This window comes from Marmota flaviventris, chromosome 16 (assembly GCF_047511675.1).
Source record: "Marmota flaviventris isolate mMarFla1 chromosome 16, mMarFla1.hap1, whole genome shotgun sequence".
In the NCBI taxonomy this organism is placed as follows: Eukaryota; Metazoa; Chordata; class Mammalia; order Rodentia; family Sciuridae; genus Marmota; species Marmota flaviventris.
The window spans coordinates 49940569-49960573 of record NC_092513.1 but is presented as its reverse complement, the minus strand read 5'-3'; the positions used below and the strand labels follow the sequence as shown (position 1 = coordinate 49960573).

Genomic DNA, 20005 nt, shown 5'->3' with positions numbered 1-20005 from the left:
GCTACAAGAGAAAGGAGGCAGATTACATTCAGGGGTAAACCAATAAGGTTAACAATGGATTTTTCATGACAGACGCTGAAAGCGAGAAGATCCTGGAACAACGTATTTCAAACACTGAAAGACAATGGATGCCAACCAAGAATTCTGTATCCAGCAAAATTAAGCTTCAGGTACGACAACGAAATAAAAATCTTTCATGATAAACAAAAGCTAAAAGAATTTGCAGCCAGAAAACCAGCATTGCAAAGCATCTTGAGCAAAACACTACACGAGGAAAAAATGAAAAACAATAACCAAAACCATCAGTGGGAAGTGCCTCTATAAAGACAGAGGGCAGGGGGAAAGCTAACCATGGAGAAACAAACTAAATTAAAAAAAAAGAAGAAGAAGATAAATAATCAAACATGGCTGGAAGTACACGCCATATATCAATAGTAACTCTAAACGTTAATGGCTTAAACTCTCCAATAAAGCGACATAGGCTGGTAACATGGATTAAAAAAACAAATCCATCAAATGCTACCTCCAGGAGACACATCTGATTGGAAAAGACATACACAGGCTGAAGGTGAAAGGTTGGGAAAAAATATACCACGCACACGGTCCTCGTAAGCAAGCAGGGGTGGCCATCCTCATATCGAATAAAATTGACTTCAAGACTAAATTAATCAAAAGGGATAAGGAAGGACATTATATACTGTTAAAAGGAACCATTCTCATAACAATTATCAATATTTATGCCCCAAATAATGGTGCTGCGACGTTCATAAAACAAATTCTCCTCAAGTTCAAGAATCAAATAGACCACAACACAATAATTATGGGTGACTTCAACACACCTCTCTCACAATTGGACAGATCCTCCAAACAAAAGCTGAATAAAGAAACTATAGAACTCAATATCACAATCAACAACCTAGACTTAACTGACATATATAGAATATATCAACCATCATCAAGTGGATATACTTTTTTCTCAGCAGCACATGGATCCTCCTCAAAAATAGACCATATATTATGCCATAGGGCAACCCTCAGTAAATATACAGGGGTGGAGATAATACCATGCATTTTATCTGATCATAATGGAATGAAACGGGAAATCAATGATAAAAGAAGGAAGGAAAAATCCTACATCACATGGAAAATGAACAATATGTTACTGAATGATCAATGGGTTACAGAAGACATAAAGGAAGAAATCAAAAAATTCTTAGAGATAAATGAAAATACAGACACAACATATCGGAATCTATGGGACACAATGAAAGCAGTTTTAAGAGGGAAATTCATCGCTTGGAGGTCATTCCTCAAAAAAAGGAAAAACCAACAAATAAATGAGCTCACACTTCATCTCAAAGCCCTAGAAAAGGAAGAGCAAAACAACAGCAAATGTAGCAGAAGGCAAGAAATAATTAAAATCAGAGCGGAAATCAACGAAATTGAAACAAAAGAAACTATTGAAAAAATTAACAAAACTAAAAGTTGGCTCTTTGAAAAAATAAATAAGATCGACAGACCCTTAGCCATGCTAATGAAGAGAAGAAGAGAGAGAACTCAAATCACTAACATACGGGATGAAAAAGGCAATATCACAACAGACACTACAGAAATACAGAAGATAATTAGAAATTATTTTGAAAACCTATATTCCAATAAAATAGAAGATAGTGAAGACATCGATAAATTCCTTAAGTCATATGATTTGCCCAGACTGAGTCAGGAGGATACTCACAACTTAAACAGACCAATAACAATAGATGAAATAGAAGAAGCAATCAAAAGACTTCCAACCAAGAAAAGCCCAGGACCGGATGGGTATACAGCGGAGTTTTACAAAACCTTTAAGGAAGAATTAATACCAATACTTTTCAAGTTATTTCAGGAAATAGAAAAAGAAGGAGCTCTGCCAAATTCATTCTATGAGGCCGACATCACCCTGATTCCGAAACCAGACAAAGACACCTCAAAGAAAGAAAACTACAGACCAATATCTCTGATGAACCTAGATGCAAAAATCCTCAATAAAATTCTGGCGAATCGGATACAAAGGCACATCAAAAAAATTGTGCACCATGATCAAGTAGGATTCATCCCTGGGATGCAAGGATGGTTCAATATACGGAAATCAATAAATGTTATTCACCACATCAATAGACTTAAAAATAAGAACCATATGATCATCTCAATAGACGCAGAAAAAGCATTCGACAAAGTACAGCATCCCTTTATGTTCAAAACATTAGAAAAACTAGGGATAACAGGAACTTACCTCGACATTGTAAAAGCTATCTATGCTAAGCCTCAGGCTAGCATCATTCTCAATGGAGAAAAATTGAAGGCATTCCCCCTAAAATCTGGAACAAGACAGGGATGCCCTCTATCACCACTTCTATTCAATATAGTTCTCGAAACACTGGCCAGAGCAATTAGACAGACGAAAGAAATTAAAGGCATAAAAATAGGAAAGGAAGAACTTAAATTATCACTATTTGCAGATGACATGATTCTATACCTAGAAGACCCAAAAGGGTCTACAAAAAACTACTAGAACTAATAAATGAATTCAGCAAAGTGGCAGGATATAAAATCAACACGCATAAATCAAAGGCATTTCTGTATATCAGCGACAAATCCTCTGAATTGGAAATGAGGACAACCACTCCATTCAAAATATCTTCAAAAAAAATAAAATACTTGGGAATCAACCTAACAAAAGAGGTGAAAGACTTATACAATGAAAACTACAGAACCCTAAAGAGAGAAATAGAAGAAGATCTTAGAAGATGGAAAAATATACCCTGTTCATGGATAGGCAGAACTAACATCATCAAAATGGCGATATTACCAAAAGTTCTCTATAGGTTTAATGCAATGCCAATCAAAATCCCATCGGCATTTCTTGTAGAAATAGAGAAAGCAATCATGAAATTCATATGGAAAAATAAAAGACCCAGAATAGCAAAAACAATGCTAAGCAGGAAGTGTGAATCAGGCGGTATAGCGATACCAGACTTCAAACTATACTACAGAGCAATAGTAACAAAAACAGCATGGTACTGGTACCAAAACAGGCGGGTGGACCAATGGTACAGAATAGAGGACACAGAAACCAATCCACAAAACTGCAACTATCTTATATTTGATAAAGGGGCTAAAAGCATGCAATGGAGGAAGGATAGCATCTTCAACAAATGGTGCTGGGAAAACTGGAAATCCATATGCAACAAAATGAAACTGAATCCCTTTCTCTCGCCATGCACAAAAGTTAATTCAAAATGGATCAAGGAGCTTGATATCAAATCAGAGACGCGCCGTCTGATAGAAGAAAAAGTTGGCTACGATCTACAGTCGGTGGGGTCGGGCTCCAAATTCCTCAATAGGACACCCATAGCACAAAAGTTAATAACTAGAATCAACAAATGGGACTTACTCAAACTAAAAAGTTTTTTCTCAGCAAAAGAAACAATAAGAGAGGTAAATAGGGAGCCTACACCCTGGGAACAAATCTTTACTCCTCACACTTCAGATAGAGCCCTAATATCCAGAGTATACAAAGAACTCAAAAAATTAGACAATAAGAAAACAAACAACCCAATCAACAAATGGGCCAAGGACCTGAACAGACACTTCTCAGAGGAGGACATACAGTCAATCAACAAGTACATGAAAAAATGCTCAACATCTCTAGCTGTCAGAGAAATGCAAATCAAAACCACCCTAAGATACCATCTCACTCCAGTAAGATTGTCAGCCATTAGGAAGTCAAACAACAACAAGTGCTGGCGAGGATGTGGGGAAAAGGGTACACTTGTACATTGCTGGTGGGACTGCAGATTGGTGCAGCCAATTTGGAAAGCAGTATGGAGATTTCTTGGAAAGCTGGGAATGGAGCCACCATTTGACCCAGCTATTCCCCTTCTTGGTCTATTCCCTAAAGACCTAAAAAGAGCATGCTACAGGGACACTGCTACATCGATGTTCATAGCAGCACAGTTCACAATAGCAAGACTGTGGAACCAACCTAGATGCCCTTCAATAGACGAATGGATAAAAAAAATGTGGCATTTATACACAATGGAGTATTACTCTGCATTAAAAAATGACAAAATCATAGAATTTACAGGGAAATGGATGGCATTAGAGCAGATTATGCTAAGTGAAGCTAGCCAATCCCTAAAAAACAAATGCCAAATGTCTTCTTTGATATAAGGAGAGTAACTAAGAACAGTGTAGGGACGAAGAACAGGAGAAGAAGATTAACATTTAACAGGGATGAGAGGTGGGAGGGAAAGGGAGAGAGAAGGGAAATTGCATGGTAATGGAAGGAGACCCTCAGGGTTATACAGTGGAGGAGGTAGAGAGAGAGGAGGGGAGGGGAGGGGAGAGGTGGGGAGGGGGGAGGGTGGAGGATGGGAAAGGCAGTGGAGCACAACAGACACTAGTATGGCAATTTGTAAATCAATGGATGTGTAACTGATGTGATTCTGCAATCTGTGTATGGGGTGAAGGTGGGAGTTCATAACCCACTTGAATCAAAGTGTGGAATATGATATGTCAAGAAATTTGTAATGTTTTGAACAACCCACAATAAAAAATTAAAAAAAAAAAAAGAAAGAAACTATAGAACTCAATATCACAATCAACAACCTAGACTTAACTGACATATATAGAATATATCAACCATCATCAAGTGGATATACTTTTTTCTCAGCAGCACATGGATCCTTCTCAAAAATAGACCATATATTATGCCATAGGGCAACCCTCAGTAAATATACAGGGGTGGAGATAATACCATGCATTTTATCTGATCATAATGGAATGAAACTGGAAATCAATGATAAAAGAAGGAAGGAAAAATCCTACATCACATGGAAAATGAACAATATGTTACTGAATGATCAATGGGTTACAGAAGACATAAAGGAGGAAATCAAAAAATTCTTAGAGATAAATGAAAATACAGACACAACATATCGGAATCTATGGGACACAATGAAAGCAGTTTTAAGAGGGAAATTCATCGCTTGGAGGTCATTCCTCAAAAAAAGGAAAAACCAACAAATAAATGAGCTCACACTTCATCTCAAAGCCCTAGAAAAGGAAGAGCAAAACAACAGCAAATGTAGCAGAAGGCAAGAAATAATTAAAATCAGAGCGGAAATCAACGAAATTGGAACAAAAGAAACTATTGAAAAAATTAACAAAACTAAAAGTTGGTTCTTTGAAAAAATAAATAAGATCGACAGACCCTTAGCCATGCTAATGAAGAGAAGAAGAGAGAGAACTCAAATTACTAACATACGGGATGAAAAAGGCAATATCACAACAGACGCTACAGAAATACAGAAGACAATTAGAAATTATTTTGAAAACCTATATTCCAATAAAATAGAAGATAGTGAAGACATCGATAAATTCCTTAAGTCATATGATTTGCCCAGACTGAGTCAGGAGGATACTCACAACTTAAACAGACCAATAACAATAGATGAAATAGAAGAAGCAATCAAAAGACTTCCAACCAAGAAAAGCCCAGGACCGGATGGGTATACAGCGGAGTTTTACAAAACCTTTAAGGAAGAATTAATACCAATACTTTTCAAGTTATTTCAGGAAATAGAAAAAGAAGGAGCTCTGCCAAATTCATTCTATGAGGCCGACATCACCCTGATTCCGAAACCAGACAAAGACACCTCAAAGAAAGAAAACTACAGACCAATATCTCTGATGAACCTAGATGCAAAAATCCTCAATAAAATTCTGGCGAATCGGATACAAAGGCACATCAAAAAAATTGTGCACCATGATCAAGTAGGATTCATCCCTGGGATGCAAGGATGGTTCAATATACGGAAATCAATAAATGTTATTCACCACATCAGTAGACTTAAAAATAAGAACCATATGATCATCTCAATAGACGCAGAAAAAGCATTCGACAAAGTACAGCATCCCTTTATGTTCAAAACATTAGAAAAACTAGGGATAACAGGAACTTACCTCGACATTGTAAAAGCTATCTATGCTAAGCCTCAGGCTAGCATCATTCTCAATGGAGAAAAATTGAAGGCATTCCCCCTAAAATCTGGAACAAGACAGGGATGCCCTCTATCACCACTTCTATTCAATATAGTTCTCGAAACACTGGCCAGAGCAATTAGACAGACGAAAGAAATTAAAGGCATAAAAATAGGAAAGGAAGAACTTAAATTATCACTATTTGCAGATGACATGATTCTATACCTAGAAGACCCAAAAGGGTCTACAAAAAAACTACTAGAACTAATAAATGAATTCAGCAAAGTGGCAGGATATAAAATCAACACGCATAAATCAAAGGCATTTCTGTATATCAGCGACAAAACCTCTGAAACGGAAATGAGGAAAAACACTCCATTCACAATATCCTCAAAAAAAATAAAATACTTGGGAATCAACCTAACAAAAGAGGTGAAAGATTTATACAATGAAAACTACAAAACCCTAAAGAGAGAGATAGAAGAAGATCTTAGAAGGTGGAAAAATGTACCCTGTTCATGGATAGGCAGAACTAACATCATCAAAATGGCGATATTACCAAAAGTTCTCTATAGGTTTAATGCAATGCCAATCAAAATCCCAACGGCATTTCTTGTAGAAATGGATAAAGCAATCATGAAATTCATATGGAAAAATAAAAGACCCAGAATAGCAAAAGCAATTCTAAGCAGGAAGTGCGAATCAGGCGGTATAGCGATACCAGACTTAAAACTATATTACAGAGCAATAGTAACAAAAACAGCATGGTACTGTTACCAAAACAGGAGGGTGGACCAATGGTACAGAATAGAGGACACAGAGACTAATCCACAAAGCTACAACTATCTTATATTTGATAAAGGAGCTAAAAGCATGCAATGGAGGGAGGATAGCATCTTCAACAAATGGTGCTGGGAAAACTGGAAATCCATATGCAACAAAATGAAACTGAATCCCCTCCTCTCACCATGCACAAAAGTTAACTCAAAATGGATCAAGGACCTAGATATCAAATCAGAGACTCTGCGTCTGATAGAAGAAAAAGTTGGCGCCGATCTACATATTGTAGGGTCGGGCTCCAAATTCCTTAATAGGACACCCATAGCACAAAAGTTGATAACAAGAATCAACAAATGGGACTTACTTAAACTGAAAAGTTTTCTCTCAGCAAGAGAAACAATAAAAGAGGTAAATAGGGAGCCTACATCATGGGAACAAATTTTTACTCCTCACACTTCAGATAGAGCCCTAATATCCAGAGTATACAAAGAACTCAAAAAATTAAACAATAAGAAAACAAATAACCCAATCAACAAATGGGCCAAAGACCTGAACAGACACTTCTCAGAGGAGGACATACAATCAATCAACAAGTACATGAAAAAATGCTCACCATCTCTAGCAGTCAGAGAAATGCAAATCAAAACCACCCTAAGATACCATCTCACTCCAGTAAGATTGGCAGCCATTATGAAGTCAAACAACAACAAGTGCTGGAGAGGATGTGGGGAAAAGGTACTCTTGTACATTGCTGGTGGGACTGCAAACTGGTGCGGCCAATCTGGAAAGCAGTATGGAGATTCCTGGGAAAGCTGGGAATGGAACCACCATTTGACCCAGCTATTGCCCTTCTTGGACTATTCCCTGAAGACCTTAAAAGAGCGTACTACAGGGATACTGCTACATCGATGTTCATAGCAGCACAATTCACAATTGCTAGACTGTGGAACCAACCCAGATGCCCTTCAATAGATGAATGGATAAAAAAAATGTGGCATTTATACACCATGGAGTACTACGCAGCACTAAAAAATGACAAAATCATAGAATTTGCAGGGAAATGGATGGCACTAGAGCAGATCATGCTTAGTGAAGCTAGCCAATCCCTAAAAAACAAATACCAAATGTCTTCTTTGATATAATGAGAGCAACTAAGAACAGAGCAGGGAGGAAGAGCAGGAAGAAAAGATTAACATTTAACTGATACATGAGGTGGGATGGAAAGGGAGAGAAAGGGAAATTGCATGGTAATGGAGGGAGACCCTCATTGTTATACAAAATTACATATAAGAGGTTGTGAGGGGAATGGGAAAATAAACAAGGAGAGAAATGAATTACAGTGGATGGGGTAGTGAGAGAAGATGGGAGGGGAGGGAGGGGGGATAGTAGAGGATAGTAAAAGTAGCAGAATACAACAGTTACTAATAGGGCATTATGTAAAAAGGTGGATGTGTAACCGATGTGATTCTGCAATCTGTATTTGGGGTAAAATTGGGAGTTCATAACCAACTTGAATCTATTGTATGAAATATGATATGTCAATAGCTTTATAATGTTTTGAACAACCAATTAAAAAAATATATATCTTTTTAAAATTCTTTATGTTTCATTATCTTTTAAAAACGCCTATGTTGTTGTTGTTATCCAATTGTAAGGAAATAACTTATGAGACACTGATCAGGGCCACGACTTAGTAAAGATTCAAGAGTTAAGACTTGAGAAAAATACAGACTTTGGGATTAGATCTAGGCTCAGATCCCAATCTCAGCTTGCTCTGTCCACATGACCTAGAGTAAATGAAGCTGTTTCCTTGTTAACACATATGTACAAAATTTCTGTCAGAAGTAGAAATAATACAAGAAAAAGTGCCTGGCTTGCAGGGCGCAGTGGTGCATGCCTATAATCCTAGAGGCTGGGGAGGCTGAAGCAGGAGGATTACGAGTTCAAAGCCTCAGCAAAAGCAGGTGCCAAGCAACTCAGTGAGACCCTGTCCTTAAATAAAATACAAAATAGGGCTGGGGATGTGGCTCAGTGGTGGAGTGTCCCTGAATTCAATTCCCAGTAGCAAAAAAAAAAAAAAAATGCATCTGGCTCATAAAAATTACACACACACAAAAATGGTCATTACTTAAGACAGTATAACAGCATAATGAACAAAATTTGGCATCAAAACCCCTGGCTAGTCTCACTTTTGCCGATAACCTCTATCAAGAACACTGTCTTTGAGTTTGCTTCTTTTTATGTTAAATGAGCATAACAGTTATATTATCTAGCTCAAAATATTAGAACATCTAATGAGATACAGCATATTAAGTGCATTGTGAAGTATAAAAATGTTTCACAACTTAAATACTAATGTATTTTACTGTGATTTTTCTCTGACAGATTTTTTAAAAATTGCCTTCTTTTTTGCCTTATTGCATATAACCTTATCTTGAGGGTTCAAGATCATTCTTTTCTGTGATTATTTTTTCCATTTAGTTACTTAGCCAAGGACTGATTTTTTAAAAAATAGCTTTTAAATTGTTTACCTCGGTAAGATATACATACAGTTATGCATTTTGACCAATGTAAGTGTCCTATTTAATGGCATTAGTACAGCTGCACTGTTATGTAACCATTGCCATCCATCTCTAGAATTTTTAAATTACCCCTGAAAATCTGTACCCCTTAAACACTCCCTATTACCTGATGATTGCTACCTTTTTGCTGTTTTCTTCTCTATGTTTTGTTGCTTCACTCATTTTAGCAGCAAAAAAAAGCTCATTTCTTCTCCTACCATTACATTGATAAAGTATATTCCACTAATTTGGTCTCAATTTGTAAGTTTAATTTACATTTAAATTACATTAATTACATGAGTTTTCAATTAAACCTCAATGACTCTTTTGACTTTAAAAAAAGGGGAGGGGGGGCACGGTAATCATCCAGGCAATAATCATCACTCACATTCGCACTTACTGGCAAGAATCTGCTAAGTTATCTTTTTCTTAGCTCCCTGTGTTCTTACTGGCCATCACTAGAGAGAACAAGGTGTAGTATGCACCTAGCCTTCTTCTTTGGGGACATGTATGGAGTAAGAGCAAACATTCCTTTGCATACTTTTTCCATAGCATAACTCCAACTGACGATTACTGCTGCTCGGCTTCTCATTGGCGAAGCCTCTCCTGGGGAAAAGTGGCAAGGGAGGAAATTGCAATGGGACACGATTTTACAAGGGATCCTTCCACCCAGGATGTGTTACAGCACAGCCGATATTCCAATCGCGACGGGGACTGTATTCCTCCCTACTTTTTCCTCTTTCAGAGGAGAACTACATGCAAATTTAATTGATTCTAGGTTAAAATAAATAAATAAATATAAATATTATATATATAACTTATATTGCTCTACAATCCACGATCCCGGTTGCTATTTCATTCTCTTCAACCGCCCCCTTGAAAACTGTTAATTTTCATTTCAGAAAAGAGGAAAGCGCTCTTACTCTCTCTCTTATTCTCCCCCTCTCCTTTCTCCCCCCTCTCCTCTCCCCTCCCTCTCTCTCTCTCTCTCTCTCTCTCTCTCTCTCTCTCTCTCGACCCCCTTCTCTTCTGCGACTGGCCGCTACGGTCCTGCTAATAAAATCTCGGACAAGTTAAAAAAAAAAAAAAAGAGGAAAGCGTGCTCCATGAACTACAGAACCCACTGAGTCCCAGGACTTGATTCACAGATCCGCAGCGTTGTCATCACGCCGAACTTCAAGTTTCGGGGAAGAAGCGGCCCGGCAGTCCACTGCCACAACTTCCTAGCCTGGAGTCCCCCAGATAACCCACCTGCCTGGGATTCCCAGGCAGCGTTCCCTCCCTGTGCGGCCGTCTGAGCCGCAAACAGCCGCCCTTCACCCGCCCTCCCCAAACCAGGAAAACCACAAGGATCTGGTGTGTGTCCGGATTTACAGAGCGAGGCTACTCAAGTCCCCTCAGCCTATGGGCTACCCAAGAACTCGGACTAGGCACTGTGTGGCTGACTCTAAAGTCCTACGACCACCTGGATTCAGGCAGCCCCTAAGCGGGCAGCGGCTGGCTGGCTGGCTGGCTGGCTGGCTGGCACCTCTGTTCAGAGGCCACTCTAGCCAGGCTGGGAGCTAACAATCTCGTTGCTCCCGGCTTGACGTCATCACCCGGCGCCACAGAACGGCGGCTTGCACGCGCAATCGAGAAGATGTCTCCGACGCCGCCGCTCTTCAGTTTGCCCGAAGCGCGGATGCGGTTTACGGTGAGCAGTCCTGACGCGACACTATTCTTTCCCAGCCTTTTCCTGAAATTTCTCGAATTTTCCCTGGGATAAAGCGAGACAGTGGGGTGTAAGCCGCTGCGTCCATTCCCGGCCCCGCCGGCGCCCGGGAGGTAGGAAAAGGCGCACTACCTTCCCCTTCCTTGGGTCCTCTGCTGTCCGCCTTGCCTTATTCGCCGGCGCGTAAGTGGACCTGATTATCTGGATGCCTTAATGACAGGCGCCGAGAGCTCAGCTGCACAGTGCCTGCGGTCAAGTTCAGTTTCTCTGTTCGTTTAACCTGGCAGGTGTCTCCAGAAAGGGAACTGGTGAAGGGGAAGGGCGGGACTGGTTTATTCCCAGTGACAGGGTTCCCGCTCCGCCTCCTAAATGGCCAGATGTCGCTGCAGTCTGTTCACCACCCTTTGACCCTTAGTATCTCACCCTTAGAGATGGAAAAGGAACTCCCAAGCGGGAGTTCACCTTTGGGAAAGGTTACGAGCTGCACCTCTAGTCTTGCCCAGTGAGAAAAGGTAGTTTGAGCATTTCGGAAAGTAACACTTTCATGTTACTTCATTTAACTGATAGATAACATTAAATGGGTTATTTTTATTATCTCTGGTACATGATATAGAAATCGAGATCCTCCAAAAAGTTAGGTGACTTCTCAGGTTTTTCTAACTTCAGAATCTACTGTCCTTTTTATATTGCCCATCACAGAAATATATGTGTTAAGATGTTGTTCCAGGTCATTTGGCTGTATTCATCTCTACTGTTCATACCAATGTTTCAAGGCATAATTCAACTACTCAGATATTTTGTGCTTTGGTAATCGTAATATTGCCAGGTTGAAAATTATGTGAAAGAAAGAAGAATCTTTGTAATCAGTAGTTTTTGTGTTTGCAAGGTTTCCCCCCCATAACAGTGTATTTTGTTTTTATGAATTATGCCTTGTTTATGTCATCAGAATCGTTTAACTTCAATCACATTAACCCTGAAAGGGACCATTTAATTGAATGATCTGTCCCGTGCTTTTCCAGCTTAATTGAGTGATATCACTTGAAAATATTAAGTTGATCTTGATTTAGTAAGGCTGGAGTAGGGACAGCTGCATTTCTAACAAGCTGGTGATGATAGTAAGGACAACAACCCTTTTATGTTACTGGTGAGGAAAAGGGCGCACAGGGAGATAAAGGGATATGCCTGAAGTTACTCAGCTGGTTAGTGTAAGAGCCCGGGATGGGCATTTAAAGTATAAATCCAGCTCCCTATGAGGTAATACAATGACTTTCCAAATACATACGAATTTACACAGAAGAATGGCTTTGCAATATTTTTGTCTCTAAATTATGATCGGTTGCTTACTATGTATCTTGAGACTGAGCTGAATGAAGTACCTCGAGGAGGTAGGACTTAAGATAGGTCTGGAAGAATGGATAGAATTTGCATAAGCAGGTGGGAAGAACAGCATAGATGTGTAACACTAGAATGAGCTTGACAGGAAATAATGAAAAAGTAGCCAGACTTTAGTGGAGAGTGTCATAGAAAGTAGTGGGATATAAGGTTGGGTGGACTGGATAGGATAGGATAGTATTATCAAGGATCTTGAGGGAGTTATGAAACTTCAAATCCAAAATGTAAATAAGGAACCATATGTAATTTTAAAAAAAGAAAAGCATATGCTCATGAGTGTGATATTTAAAGAGAGAGTAAGAAGGAGTCCAGTGAGGTGGTGGGACCTATAGTACCAGCTACTTGGGAGGCTGATGCTGTAAGACTGCTTGAGCCCACAGGGTCTAGCCAACCTGGGCAACATAGCCAGATTCTTCATCCAAAAAGAAAAGAAAGAAAAATAAGAGGAGGAGGAGGGGAAACTCACAAAGAAAAAGTCTAGCTGGAAGTTCTTACCAGATTTAAAATCATGAGGACCCTGTATCATGAAGTGACATTTGAAATAAAGACTACGAGGCTGGGATTGGGGCTCAGTGGCAGAGCATTTGCCTAGCATGTGGGAGGCACTGGGTTCAATTCTCAACACCTCATATAAATAAATGAATAAAATAAAGGTTCATCAACATCTAAAAACACATTAAAGAAAAAAAGAAAGAAAAGAAAAACTACTGAGAAAATGACTGGTAAGCAATTTTTCCCAGGTACAAATCTGTCTTTGTTAGAAAGACATACTGTTGATGAATAATATATTTTTCAATAAATAATAAGAAAAATATTTCCAATTATTTGCCATTTCTATTTTTCTAGAAATCTACCAGAGAGGCCTTGAACAACAAAAATATCAAGCCATTATTATGTACCTTCAGCCAGTTACCTGGCAGGTAAGGCATTATTGTCCATGAAAAAGACTTGCCTGAATATTTATACTTATGCTGCTTTATGTAAAAAAACAAGTTTTTTTTTGTTTTGTTTTTAATAGTGAAAATGAAAAAAAATGTACACTTGACCAAGCTTTCAGAGGTGTTCTAGAAGAAGAAATTGTAAGTATGCTTTTCTTTTATTCATTGTTAAAATTTTACTGGCAAATTTTTTAAAAAATGCTATTAGAAAATTGCTTTTATCCTTAGAATGGGTATTTATACAGGACTTTTTTCCCCTAGTGTGGGCTTACTGCCTGTGAAAGCTGACTTGATAGAATAAGAGTATTGTCATGATGAAGGATTTTGATAGCGCTGGTACATTTTAAGGGTTTGATGATGCAAAGGTTGACATGCTGTCATGGTGAACTAGAACTAGAGTGGTTGGAGGTGGGATTGTCTCACTGCTGTATGAATAGTAGCACATTCTGTTGTGACATGAAAGGTCTTGTCTAAGGATATTCAGCTTAAGAACTAGAATTTCATGTCCTCATTTTCTTCTGACATCCTCCCTGTCAGTAAGCTTATATACATAACTAAGGCTTTTCTCTCAATAAAGAAATTTAATTTAACCGTGGAGAACCTGAATTTATTTGCTGTTAGTGAGTCTTCTAAATGAAAGAAAAAATTTGAGTGGCATATTCTTGATCAAGCAAAGGTTGAATCACAGAGAGCTTGATTCTCTTTTAGTGTTCATAATATAGGATCCCTTTTTCTCAGACAATTCTGCATCAAATTGATTCTTTCCTGTTCTTCAGACTGACTCACTTTTTCATTGTGAGACATTGGGAAAGTTACTTCCCTTTTGGAGCTTCAGTTTCGTTTGTAAGAGGAAAAATACTATTCTTTCAGTGTTGTGTAAAACAACACAGTGAACAGTCAGTAAATGCTGGCTATTATGATTTTATAGTCCCCAAGTAAGATAGTCCCCAAGTACTACATACTATTAAACCCTTCCTCAGACATACAGTGCACACGTATTACTATTCTCCTAGCCCTGCTTTTGCCTTTGATTGAGTTTTAGCCTTAGCACTTCTGTGTTTGGTTAGCTTATGGTCTTAGTCATAGTAATGTAACCATTTCCTGAGACCATTGGACTTTTAGTGAGTCACTTGCTTATTACTTAGTTGACATTTTGCTAGAATTATTAATTCTGTATAGGACTGTTCATGTTTTGAATTTTCATCTTAGAAAATATTTTTATCTCCTATATGGAATATTTTGTTCTATATTTGTGATAATCAATGTAATGTCAGAGGACATGTTTTTATTGTTATCAAATTAGTTAGTCTGAACTCTTGTCCCTAAATTAAATTGTTTCTCCTCTGTTGGTAGATAAATCATTCATCATGTGAAAACGTTTTAGCTATTATTTCTCTTGCTATTGGGGGAGTAACTGAAGGTAAGTATGGTTTTGTTTTGTTTTTCAGAGTTATATTGGACATGACATGTTTTCTTGAAAACTTGTCCTCATACCTCTGTGTCTAATTTTGTTCATTCTTCAAATTTTGCCTCACATCCACTATTGCCAAAAATTTGTCCCAATCAAATTAATCCACACTTGTTTCTCATCTCTACAGTACACATTTTGGCACTTTCTTTATTCTCCATTTGTTTCATTCATTCCGTAAATATGTATTGAGCATCTATTATGTGCCTGGTACTAATTTAGGATTTGGAGACTCAGTGGTGAATAACATATATGCCCCACCTATATGGAACTAGTGAGTAATGGAGGAAACAGATGTGTAAATATCTTACTGTGATGTAAGTACTGTGGTTGACTGGGAATGAAGTGTGGTTGAAGGGAATAAAGAAGAGTAACTTTAAATTTCAGATTGTTTTTCCCTTTTTTTTTTTTTTTTTTTTTGCTACTAGGGAGACAGGTCTTTCTAAGTTGCCCAGGCTGGCCTCAAACTTTCGATCTTTCTACCTCCACCTTCTGGGATTTCAGGCATGTGCCACCAAGCCTACCTAAATTTTAGAATCTAAAGGAATCAGGAAAGGTTTTAGAAAGGAAACTAACATTCTAGCTGAAATGTAATAGATGATGAGTTCATCATAAACAGGAAAGAGCCAAGTTCAACATGGCTAGAGAACTGTGTGGAGTAGGAGGGTGAGAAGATAGTGAGAATGATGAGGAAAAAAGCAGGAGTGGTAGATTAAGGTCATTTGTAAAGGACTTTGTATGCCATATTGAAGAGCAGCTGGAGAAGAATAATTGGATTGAGAGAGACTGCTGACAGGAGATTATTAAAATAGGGCAGTAAATGGTATAAGACAGTTTAAAGAAATCTTAAGTAAGCCAGGCCTGGTGGTGCATGCCTATAACCCCAGTGGCTTGGGGCTGAGACAAGAAGATGGCAAGTTCAAAGCCAACCTCAGTAACTCAGAAAGACCTTTTCTCTAAATAAAATATTAAAAAGGGCTGAGGATGAGGCTCAGTGGTTAAGCACCCCTGGGTTCAATCCCTGGTACTTTCCCCACCCTCAAAAAAAGAACCTTTAGATAAACAAAGTACATAGTAAGTACACAGTGCCTAATACATATAGCTTCTATTAAGGAACTAATACTATGAACATAATAATATCTTCAGAAAAAAGAAATGAAAAATAGTTTATTAGCATTCTTTAACCATTTGGCTAAAATACTTATTTGATGTATTCAAATAACATGTGAAAACTGGTTTTTAATATAGAAAGCATTATACATATTACATATTAATATCTATTTCTATAAAAACTGGAACATGCATGGTAAAAGCAGCCTTCCAGTGTTACTACAAGCTATTTTGTGAACTTAAGTCTGTAAGTTCTGCTTTTACCTGTCAAACTTTTATACAGGGTGCCTAAAATTTATTCATTCATTAGACATACTTAAATGAGTTTCACAGTGCAGTGTTCCCTGCCTATTTTTTTATCAAATAGTTTATAGTGTGTGTTTAGCTTATTTATTAACTTATTGTATTACTCTTGTGAGACTGGTGATACTTTACACTTGAAGTTAAACAGTGACTGTACTTAGAACTTTAATTGGGAAAGGTGAGGACTTACAAACTTAAACTATAAAGTCTCAGGTGCATTTTTATTTTATTTGAGGGGGACATTTCTTCTTGAAAGAGTATTATTTATGTGACATATTTTAAGATTGTTCATAAATAAATTTAATTCAATTCAGTGGATATTTATTGAGCTTCTTCCATATCAGACATTTACTAGTCCAAACATACAAAATGCCTACCCTTTGAAAGTTAGATCTTTTGCAAAGGTTATTAGTTTGGATATCTTATAGGAGATTTATGTACAGTATGCTTCAGAAGCATCAGTGAGTTGGTCTGCTTAAAGATACGAGGGAGTCTTTTAGATGAGCTAACATCTACTGTATGCTTTGAAAGATAGAGTCAAAATTTGCTTCATAATAAAGAGAAGAAAGACTGTTTAGGCAGAAAAAATAATAAGCAAAACCATGGGAATGTGAACATTTAGAAACTAGAGAGGGGTATCTGTGGCCAGTGTTAAGATAATCAGAGAGATTGGCCTGGAAGTTGGGATACAGGCTGTGAAAGTTCTCGGAGATCATATAACCCAGTGGTTCCTGTGCCTGCCAGCTCATCAGAATCACCATGAGCCATTCTCTATTTTTAAATTAAATTCCCAAGCCCTTGCTTAGTTCTGTTGACTCATATTTTTTGACAGTAGAATACAGATAATTTTTCTAAGTTCTATAATTATTGCTTGTGTTACAGACTACACTGTGCAAAGGGAAGAGAATATTTCCTCTTGGATCTACAGGACATACAGTATCACAGAGTCCAAGTTTCATTAAGATTTTAATGTCTTATCTCTAGCCTACTCTGCCTCCCTGCTATAACTTCCCTGATAGGTGGTTGTGTAGCTTCTCCTAGACCACACATTGATGGTGTCCTGTTAGTTCTTATTACTTCAACCCTTGTGTTGAGTTGAAATATGCTGCCTTAAGCCACCCACTGGTTCTAGGCAGTATTCTCACATTGCATTCCTGATGCCATAATAGTACAGAGTAGAGCTGGAAATATTACTTCCTTTTTCTGGATATATTTTATTGATGCAGTGTTTTGGGCTTACTGTGCCCCTAGATTTTTTTTTCCCTCTCATGTGTAAGTGTACGTTTTTAAAACACAGTGTTAGTACCATTATCTTAAAATAGAAAAAAGAATGAGTAGGGATATAAAAGTATTTTTAGATAGTCTGAATGATCTGTTAAGAAGAATTTAAAGCTTTAACATTGTCTTTAGAGACAAACTAACTTTTTAAAATCACTTTTCCTTGAAACAATACTGTTATTTTAAATGTTAAATCATAGTTGAAACCAGATCACACCTTTTCATCTTTTTTTTTTTTTGGAAGATAATCTTTTTAAATCAAAGATAATTTAGCAACATTACAGAACATTGAGATGAGGAAAAAGGGAAAATCCTAGTCCTAATTCTCCTTTTAAAAGCTACCATTTATTTTGGTATGTGGTTATAGTTTTTCTGGTCTTTTAAAAACATTTATTGTGATACACCCATACAATTTTGAATCCTACCTTTTTCACTTAAAGCACTTTTCCAAATTATTGTAGTCATCATAACCATTGTTTTTAATTGCATTATATTCTCTCAAATAGCTTAGTGGTGAAGAGAACAGAATGTGGAGCCAGACTGCCTGGGTTCGTATCCCAGCTCTACCATTTATTGGCTCTGAGATCCTGAACAAGTTATTTAGTTTTTTTGTGTCTCAGTTTTCCCATTCTATAAAATGAAGATAATGTGAATTATCTCATAAGGTTATAAGAATTAAATGTTAGCAAATTTAAAGCTCTTAGTGTGCCTGCCATAGTAAATGCTCTAGATGTTATTGGAAAAGACTACTGTATCACAGAGTGCACATATCAAAAATTACTTAAGTATGTCTATTTTGGACTTTTGGTTGCTTTTTGTTTCTTGTCCCTATAAAACTTTGATGTGTTGGGCTGGGATTGTGGCTCATGCTTGAGGCACTGGGTTTGATCCCCTGGCACCACATAAAAATAAACAAGTAACATAAAGGTATTGAGTCCATCTACAACTAAAAAAATATTTTAAAACAAAAAAACTTGATGTGAGTGACAAAGTATCCTTTTAAGATATACTTCAGAATTATATTTCAATGGGATATTTTACTCTAAAGTTTTTTAAACTTTTAAGTTGGTTTATGTTCTACTTGAAGGTATATGTACTGCATCTACACCTTTTGTATTGCTGGGAGATGTTTTGGATTGTCTTCCTTTGGATCAGTGTGACACAATATTCACTTTTGTGGAAAAAAATGTTGCTACATGGAAATCAGTAAGTGCTTTAGTTTCTTTTCCCTGTTAACATTATCTCTGAATAGATCCCAATTTCTGAGAATAGTTTTTTTTTTTTTTTTGCTTCTATTTCTAATATTGTTTATTGCCAAAAGTTTGTCCCTATGAAAGAATTGTATACTGTACTTTTTTGGGAGAGCCAAATAAGAACCATATGGAGAAAAATTTGAGTGTAAAACTTGATTGAGTAGTAAAAATTAACTTAAAGATAAGATACTTTTGGATGTTTATAGCAGATACTCAGTGTTATTTTATATACCTGAAAATATTTTTATTTCTCTGAAAATGTTATTAGCTTGACAAAAATGACAGCACAGTACATTCTCAGTGTTCATTAATATTTTTCTTCCTATGACTTATTATTGAAGGGGATATGACATCTTCTTAAGAAAAGTTAATAATTTCTGTCTTAATTCCAGAGTACATTCTATTCTGCTGGGAAGAATTATTTATTGCGGATGTGCAATGGTAAGTAATTAATTGAAAAAAAGATTATTTTTAAAAATGTAGATGTGGTCACAAAAATGTGTGGTTGAATTACATACCAGTGATAACAATGGTGTCTTTTGTTTTTGTTGTTGTTTGCTATTTTTTTAATTGATGCATTATAATTATATATAATAGTGGGTTTGTTGTTGCATATTCATAATTTGGTCAGTTTTTGTTTCCCAGTTCCCCTTCAGTGGTAACATTTTAAAGATAGACATTAGTATCTTCCTTTTTAGGAAACAGTCTCTGATTTATTAAAACTAATCATTAACTTGAAGCTCTTTTCTAGATGCAAACTATGAAAGTCAGAAAAATGTACTAGAGTTATCTTATCCATGCTGAATTTGTTTTGTTGCTGATAGTACTTTTTGTGACAATGGTTTCTCCCCCATTTTGAGAACCATTTCTTTAGAAAAACATTCATAACAAACTGGTTAAGAAAGTTAGATATTGTTGTTAGACACATTCTGTGTAACATTCATTTCTCTGTATTGTTAGATCTTCTAAGAAGATTATCTAAATCTCAGAATACAGTTTTCTGTGGACGAATTCAACTCTTTTTGGCCAGACTTTTTCCTTTGTCTGAGAAATCAGGTAAGTTTTTATATAGTAAATAACTTATTTGCAGGAAATTTTCTAGTTTCTACTGGATTGAATTTATTATAATAATAATACTGGTTATAAAAAGTTAAAAAATAGTATAGAAAATTGTTATTGTATTTTCT

The 20005-nt window shown here is 37.0% G+C and overlaps 1 protein-coding gene and 1 pseudogene across 3 annotated transcripts in view; one reads left to right on the top strand and one right to left on the bottom strand.

Moving 5' to 3' along the window:
* Positions 1–10530, bottom strand: part of LOC114098710 (complement component 1 Q subcomponent-binding protein, mitochondrial-like) — a 47808-nt pseudogene extending 37278 nt beyond the window's left edge.
* A 444-nt stretch (positions 10531–10974) lies between these two features.
* Thoc1 (THO complex subunit 1) overlaps positions 10975–20005 on the top strand; it is a 45764-nt gene continuing 36733 nt past the window's right edge. For all 3 annotated transcript variants that reach the window (XM_027942904.2, XM_071602874.1, XM_071602873.1), the window contains exons 1-7: positions 10975–11058; positions 13315–13388; positions 13487–13547; positions 14760–14826; positions 18653–18771; positions 19211–19259; positions 19779–19874. In XM_027942904.2, the coding sequence (XP_027798705.1) occupies positions 11005–11058; positions 13315–13388; positions 13487–13547; positions 14760–14826; positions 18653–18771; positions 19211–19259; positions 19779–19874 (520 nt within the window). In that variant the 5' untranslated portion in view covers positions 10975–11004. The remainder of the gene's footprint in view (positions 11059–13314; positions 13389–13486; positions 13548–14759; positions 14827–18652; positions 18772–19210; positions 19260–19778; positions 19875–20005) is intronic.